The sequence below is a fragment of the Dicentrarchus labrax genome, unplaced genomic scaffold (genome assembly GCF_905237075.1).
Source record: "Dicentrarchus labrax unplaced genomic scaffold, dlabrax2021, whole genome shotgun sequence".
Lineage (NCBI taxonomy): Eukaryota > Metazoa > Chordata > Actinopteri > Moronidae > Dicentrarchus > Dicentrarchus labrax.
Genome location: NW_026136713.1, coordinates 25,799,998 through 25,808,021, shown reverse-complemented (window position 1 = coordinate 25,808,021; position 8,024 = coordinate 25,799,998). Strand labels below are relative to the sequence as shown.

The window sequence follows — 8,024 nt, the reverse complement described above, 5'->3', positions numbered from 1 at the left end:
GTACCCACTACAGTACCCATTACAGTACCCACTACAGTACCCACTACAGTACCCACTACAGTACCCATTACAGTACCCACTACAGTACCCACTACAGTACCCACTACAGTACCCACTACAGTACCCACTACACTACCCACTACAGTACCCACTACAGTACCCACTACCCCTCTGCCGACTACTGAACTGGACACTACAGCTACTCGTACTCGGACTACAGTGGAAGCTACCACGGTTGCCCTGACAACCACGATGCCCACCACCACCTCCTCCTCCCTGGTAACGACCACAGTGAACAACAGGATCAATAAGGAAGTGACACACAGACAGAGAGGAGACGTGCACAGTGAGGACGCACACACACACACACAGACACACACACACACACACACACACAGTTTCACTGGTGTAAAACAGCTTCAACTGTCTGAAATTGTCTCTATTTTCACTTTTTACACAATAACAATAATAACAATGTGTGTGTTACTGTGTGTGTGTGTGTGTGTGTGTGTGTGTGTGTGTGTGTTGCAGTCCCTCGACATCCCAGTCAGAACCACGTGTGGGAGTTTGACATCGAGCTTGGAAACACAGCCGAGGACGCCAGAGACGATCCCGGTGAGCGTTTGTTTTATTCACCTTCACGGGCCTGATGGTTCCGGTTTATTACAAACTCTTATTCTCTCAGTAATAATAACGTCACAGAGTTAATATATCAGCGATGTGGATTTCATATGTTTTTATCTGTAGTCTCGATGGATTCCAGATTTCAGAAATATTCAAATAAAATAACATTTATTATTATACCACACGCAAACAAACTGCACAGGATCAACATAAAGTGTCTGCAAACAGGAGACTGAGATATATTGAGGTCAGAGGTCAAGCCCCCTTACTGACATGGTTGGTACCGATGGATGCGTAATGTCTTCAGTGTATCCACTGCAGCCTCTGATAGTCAGTGTGGAGGGCACCTGAACACACTGTGATACCTGTGTGTGTGTGTGTGTGTGTGTGTGTGTGTGTGTGTGTGTGTGTGTGTGTGTGTGTGTGTGTGTGTGTGTGTAGAGGTCGGGGCTCTCCGATGTACCTTTGATCACGGACTGTGTGACTGGATGTCCGACAGAGAAGGAGATCTCCACTGGGAGACTGTTCACAACCCCGCAGGTCGACTCTTCTATTGTTATTTATTATTTAAACTCTGTTCACTGTTACACATTAAAGGTGAGGCGAGGGGGTCGCAACTAGCAGCACCTACACTCTCCTTTAAGTAACTAAAGTAACTAAAGCTGTCAGATGTAATGGAGTAATAGAAGTAGTCGCGGTACTTATCAGTTGAACTGCGTCACTAACGGGCTCTCAGGTGGGCGCTACCTGTCGGTGCCGGAGCTGAAGGCGGGTCAGAGGAGCGTCCGCGGCGCTCGACTGGCCGTCCAGATATTCCCGCCCTGGAGCCACGGCGACCTGTGTTTCTCCTTCTCTCATTGGCTGACGGGGCATCAGGTGGGCGTGCTGCAGCTGTTTGTCAGGAAAACGGGACGAGACCAAAGGTAGCGGAGCAACAACAACAACAACAACAACAATAACAACAACAATAATAACAATAACTCCTCCTGTCGGCAGGTATAGCCCCGCCCTCTGGAGCCGCACAGGTGGGCATGGCTGGAGACACACACAGGTTACCTTGACGACGCGCTCTTTGAACAAGGTGAGACGCACACACAGGAACTGATGAAGAGTTTTTTGTGTTGTTGTTGTTGTTGTTGTTGTTGTTGACAGCAGGGGTGTGTGCGTGCAGGTGCTGTTGAAGGCCGAGCGGAGGAAAGGACGGCGAGGACAGATCGCTGTCGATGATGTCACGCTGAGACAGGGGGCGTGTCGATGACATCACAGCAGAGCGAGGACGATTAAAGGACCTTCAGTTTCTTTTAAAGGAAAACAAACAAACAAACAAACAAACAGGGTCTCCGAGAGGAAGCAGCCGGAGGTTTACTTGCAGACGGACAGACGATAAACTCGCTCTGAGAACGACGGGCTGAACTTTGACCTCTGACCTCCGTCAGTCGGTCAGTTTGTCTGCAGGTTCAAACATTCAGTGAACTGTTGAGGTTAAATATTTGTTTCTGTTTCTATTTGTTCTTTTTTTGGTGTTTTTCACTTTATGTCTCACTGATTGTTGTTTTATAAACTCTTTACACACCGAGCGCAGCGACGTAACGGAGATTTACAACCAGGTTAAAAATGAAAATACGTGTTTTAATTTCAAACATTAATCCCCGGTACCGTCTGCAGTCTGATCCAGGACCGGATCAGGATGTCGACGGAGGGTCAGGATCTGTAGAGTGATATATTTTAGGGATTGTTGCAGCATTCAAACGTCTGATTTCACTGCAGCTGTTTGAAACTCGTTTTGTTGCAGTGAAATTACAGGAAGTGAGAATAAAATTAAAGTGTTTGGAGGATAAATGAGACGCAGAAGAGTCGCTGTGATTGGTTGGAAGATGATTAACGGACTTCCTGAAGGCCGGAGGTCTGATTTCTGTTAATAAAGGAAAACAATCGACACTTAAAAGTTTAATTTGACCAAAAACATAAAAACAATGAACATTATTATAATGTTGTTAATAGATTTCACTCATAGTCTCTTCTGAACGACTCATATTGTCACATACATTTTAATATTCGGTCGAATGCAGTTTTATCTGATTCTGTAAACATGTTTGTTTTTACTGACATTGATTATTTGTATTGATTAAGGTAATAATTCAATCTGTCTGTCAGCAGTTCACATCCACACACACACTTTCCTTTTCTGCTTAGTCGACTGATTTACAGACGTTTATCATGTGAACACATCACTGTTTGTATTACACATCAGTTTATTAAGAGACAGAAATAATGTGCTCAGTATTGATCCATCGTTACCGAGTTCACTGTTTGGGTTCATTGTTCACTTTTAATATATAATATACAGAAAATATGTTTAATAAATCCAGTCTTTCATTCTTTCTGTGTGTAAAAATCTTCATTCATAAAGAAAGTAAAGCTCAAGTTTCCTCTGAGATGTGAAACAACTATATATTATATTACTGTTTACTGTATTAGTTCAGTAAAGGTTACACACATCCACTGACACTCAGATCTATGAATCTTCTTTCAGCTCCACCTTTGACCTCCGACCTCTGCAGTGTCACCTGCAGGAAGAGAGAGAGGAAGAAGAGGGCGGTCGTCTGTCTGAACTGATTTGTGTGTTGAACATCTGCTTTAGAGCGCGCACACACACACACACACACACACACACACACACACACTGATGGGCGGAGCAGCCTGATTGGTGCTTTAACAGATTCCTCAGTTTATAGACTCACAACATTTGAGTCAAACCTGTGATTTAACTTTCTGTTCCTGATATCTGTGTGTGTGTGTGTGTGTGTGTCTGTGTGTGTGTGTGTGTATGTCTTGTGTGTGTGTCTGTGTGTGTGTGGGTACTGCCCTGCTCATTAACCCTGTAATTACCTCAGTAACCTCCCTCCACTCTCCCTGTGTGAACAGCCGCTCTGTGTTTGTGTTCCTGCAGCACGGAGACGAACTGTGAATCAGATCTGTTCTGTAACACTTCTGTACGTTTACCGGTTTTTCACGTCTATTTGACAGATTTTATTTGTAATTTTTAAATACAAGTATAGATAAATAAAATTACAAAAACAGCCTGAATTTACATGTCTAATGTAAAATAACATGAACAATCTGGAACTGTAAATAATCATAAAATTACTGTTTATTTAAAGAGAATTTAAATTTGTTCACCTAAAAAGATTAAAATTACATTTACAAATCTTTATATTTTTGCCGATATTTACAGTTTATTTAATAGATTAAACTGTTAAATTCAAGTTTAATACTGTTAATATATTTATAAAATGATTAATTAGTGACATTAACAGTAAAGTGTTAGTTGTGTAATTTTAATGTATTAGTTAGTTAACTGACAGATATGTTATATAATGATGGAAGTTGAATAAATGTTGTTTATTAGTGTATAAGCATTGGTAAACTGTCTCATTCTCATTATCGAACCGTCTCTGCCCCCTGCTGGAGCTGAAGAGCAACTGCACCTCTTCTGCTTTTATAATAACACGTTCACACGTTCACATGTATGTACAAATAAAACCTTATAATAAACAAAGACATCATATAACATTGTATTTAACTTTATCCATTTTATACTTCTTCTCCACCTCAGAGGAAAATACTGAACTTTACTACATCACTTTAAAGCTTTAATAATTAGTTTCAATCATATGATCGCTTTATAAAATGATTACAGATGAAATTATATAAAGTTCTTACACCTAAAAGTCTCTTTTCAAACTGTTTATTTGGTACATTATGTTTTCCAAATTAACTTAAACATACAAAAAAATACATAAAAAGGCTTATTGATGTCTTACAATGTGTCTTTTCCAGCAACCAATCATTTCAATATTGAATATATTTATGTATTTATATTATATTCAATATATAAATAATCTGTAAATAAAAAACATTTTAAAGCAAATATATAAAAAAATGTAAAAACATTTTTTAGACATTTTATGACTCAACAATCCCAAAAAGACTCCTGAAGTGAGTGATTAATTAATGTTCTGTTCAATGACTAATCAATTAATCAATTAATCAACTAATCGTTTTAGCCCTAATTATTAGGACATTATTAGATTATTAAAGAACCAGTAAAGAGACATTAAAGAGTCACACAACAGTTGAGTTCCCATCAAAATGTCTCATTTTAAGTGAATTTTGAGTCATTAAACAGAAGAAAATGTGAATGAAAGTTCGCTTTCATCCAGTCGTTATGTGATTATTAAGAGTTGGTTCATCTTTAGCAGCACGAGGCGCCAAGTCTCCAGTCAGAGGACCAGAAGAAGAGACAACAATTATTATCATTGTGTGCAGGTGGAAAACAACACAGAAAACTGGATGGAGATATTACATTTGTTACAGTACGGAGGTCATTTACAGAGTCTCCTGACTATATATAATATATATATATATATATAATATTATAAATATTATATATATAGTATTAAACGTAGAGAACCGCTAACTGCTGTTAGCTCGGTCAGCCGTGCAGTTAAACTAACTGCCTCAGCCCCGAGATGCTGGAGGTAACACACACTATATTGCTGCTGTAAACGGTAATCAATATCCTCCACGAGTCCCTCCATAGCTGCTTGTTTTACAGGAAACAGTAAATATGAGGAAGCTAACGGCTCTCTGCTTCCCTTCGTGGAGACTTTAAGTTCAAACTGTTGAAAAAGGCCAAAACCAGCTCAAGTGGAAATGTGTTGATGTAAATAAAGTGACTGTGACTCGAGTTCAGACGCAGCGGTGTCTCTTCAACTGGTTGGAGAAGGAGAAGTGTTTCTTACACCGGTCGCACCAGTACGGTTTCTCTCCGGTGTGAGTGCGCACGTGTCGGGACAGGTTGGACGACGTGATGAAGGCTTTGCTGCAGTACTGACACCGGTACGGTTTCTCCCCAGTGTGGACGCGCTTGTGCAGCAGGCAGGTGGTGACGTGGCTGAAACTCTTCCCGCACTGGTCGCAGCGGTAGGGTTTCTCCCCGGTGTGGACCCGCTCGTGGTCGGCCTGGTTGGTCGATGACGTGAAGGTTTTGTCACAGAAGTTACACCGGTAGGGTCTGTCTCCCGTGTGGATCCGTCGGTGGACTGTGTACGATGAGTAGTGGTTAAAGCTCCGCCCACACAGCTCACAGGCGTAGAGTTTCTCCCCCGTGTGGACGCGCCGGTGTCTCTTCAGATTGGACTGCGTGAGGAAGGTTTTGGAGCAGAGCGGACACTGGAACGGTTTCTCTCCGGTGTGGACGTGTTGGTGTTGTTGGCAGGAGAATGAATCGGCGAAGCCCTTCCCGCACTGTTGGCAGCTGTACGGTTTCTCTCCAGAGTGTCGGCGCTGGTGGACTTTTAAAGTGCTGGACTGAGTGAAAGACTTCCCGCACTGGTCACAGCTGTACGGTTTCTCTCCCGTGTGGATGCGGCGGTGAGTCCGTAAACTGCTCAACTGAGTGAACGCTTTCCCACAGAGGTCACAGCTGTACGGTCTCTCTCCGGTGTGAACCCTCTGGTGATCCTTCAGGTGGCGTGTGGAGGTGAACACTTTGTCACACTGCTGGCAGCGGTGAGGTCTGGGCCTCTTCGATCCTCCTGGTTTCTATGGCGACAGAGACAGAAACAGATGTTTGTGGAGGGCGGGAAGCAATGTTTCACTATTTTTATAGAATAAATGACTCAAATCAGCGACAGGGAAACTAAATCAGTTTTACTTCATTTAACTTTTGAATAGATTATTGAAATATAGCAAGCTCATGACTTCTTTGAATACTCGACTGTGTTCAGCTCTTCTTAAATAATAATCTAAACTTTAAAAACAACTATTTGATTTTGTGTTCACAGAAATTACAAAAAGTTCAGATATTAAGTTTTCATCTTCTTGAATTGCCCCCGATATATTTTAGGTACTTTGCTAGCGACAGCATTATCCGACCGCGGGTCAGACCAGTTCACCTGCTGGGAAGAACTCATGTCGGCCTCCTCGGTGGAAGACACGGCGGGTCTGAGGGGACACAAAATGGAAGACGGGGTTCTCTCTCCTCCTCGTCTGATGCTTCTCTTCCCGCCATTCAGCTCTGACATCAGACACAGACAATCAAAGGTCACCTTACAGCTCTCAACCAACACACACACCTTCACAATCACTCAGTGTTTATAGTGTATAGTATTAGAGGTTTATTAAAGGTTTATTAGAGGTTTTACGGTACAAACTCAGCTGTCGTCCCCTGTTGGAGATTTAAATATAATCAATATATAATATATTTTTATATTTTTTTTTAATATATAGATTTAAATATAATTAATATATAATATATAATATATAGATTTAAATATAATTAATGATTTAAATATAATTAATATATAATATAAAATATATAGATTTAAATATAATTAATGATTTAAATATAATTAATATATAATATATAATATATAGACTTCAATATAATTAATATATTTAACTGTGAACTGCAACTGATAAACAATAATAAACACATTGTTTACTGAAGTAAACACAGTAAACAATAAAGTTATAAAGTTTTCTCCCTGCTGTTGCTAGGAAACGGCTAACAGCTAAGCTAAGCTAAGTGCTCGCTTTATTCAGACGGTTCAGTGGATCCGGAACTTTAACGGACTGAACCCGGACCGCTTCATGAAACTCTGGACTCACAGACACCGACCACGACCCACGAACCGCCTCCGGTTCCGCTCGGTTCAGCCTCCCGTCCACCGCCGGCCGCCATGACAGTTCCGCTGCGGTCCGAGTCACGTGACTGCCGAACACAGCCGAACACAGCCGAACACAGCCGAACACAGCCGAACACAGCCGAACACAGCCGAACACAGCCGAACATAACCGAAGAGTCTTTAAAGGGACAAACAGGCTTTTATTAATCAGGACAAACTTATAAATATATATATTCTTATTATTTTGAGATATGAACTTAATATCAGTCAAAGCATTGGAAACAGTTTCTCATTATTTTAAGATATTTAGTCAAAATAATGACATATATCGTAAAATAGTCTTTATAATATTATACGTAGGTCAAATAATAATAATATAATAATACATTTTATTTATAATGCCCTTTTCATCAAAAGATCTCAAAGTGCTACAAAGAAAAGATAAGCAGTTTTAAAATAAAAAATAAAAATCCATGGATGCATTGATGTGTGAGAAGAGAAACTTTGTACCCAATCCTGGTGGAGACGGGAAGCCAGTGGAGTGAGTGGAGAATGGGGGTAATGTGCTCATGTTTCCGCACTCTCATCAGGATCCTAGCTGCAGAGTTTTGGATGTACTGAAGCCTCTGCAGACTCTTGCCAGGAATCCCAATGAGCAGTGCGTTACAGCAGTAAGCAGGTAGGGGGCGCTCTCTGGGGGCAGGGTAT

The 8,024-nt window shown here is 41.1% G+C and overlaps 2 protein-coding genes across 5 annotated transcripts in view; one reads left to right on the top strand and one right to left on the bottom strand.

The window, feature by feature from the left end:
- The window catches only part of LOC127374505 (nephronectin), an 8,723-nt gene extending 5,718 nt beyond the window's left edge, over window positions 1-3,005 (top strand). For 3 of the 4 annotated variants that reach the window (XM_051419902.1, XM_051419900.1, XM_051419899.1), the window contains 6 exons: window positions 1-346; window positions 532-615; window positions 1,066-1,164; window positions 1,361-1,547; window positions 1,621-1,705; window positions 1,796-3,005. The exon at window positions 1-346 is cut by the window's left edge. In XM_051419902.1, coding sequence (XP_051275862.1) covers window positions 1-346; window positions 532-615; window positions 1,066-1,164; window positions 1,361-1,547; window positions 1,621-1,705; window positions 1,796-1,882 — 888 coding nt within the window. In that variant the 3' untranslated portion in view covers window positions 1,883-3,005. The remainder of the gene's footprint in view (window positions 347-531; window positions 616-1,065; window positions 1,165-1,360; window positions 1,548-1,620; window positions 1,706-1,795) is intronic. The other variant, XM_051419903.1, reaches the window with a different exon arrangement.
- A 1,351-nt stretch (window positions 3,006-4,356) lies between these two features.
- LOC127374599 (zinc finger protein 239-like) lies at window positions 4,357-7,430 on the bottom strand. The gene is made up of 3 exons (XM_051420149.1): window positions 7,300-7,430; window positions 6,585-6,706; window positions 4,357-6,231 (listed from the first exon to the last, which is right to left on the bottom strand). The coding sequence occupies exons 2-3, from the start codon at window positions 6,600-6,602 to the stop codon at window positions 5,377-5,379; spliced, it is 873 nt and encodes a 290-aa protein (XP_051276109.1). The 5' UTR covers window positions 6,603-6,706; window positions 7,300-7,430; the 3' UTR covers window positions 4,357-5,376.
- Between the last annotated feature and the right edge of the window lie 594 nt (window positions 7,431-8,024).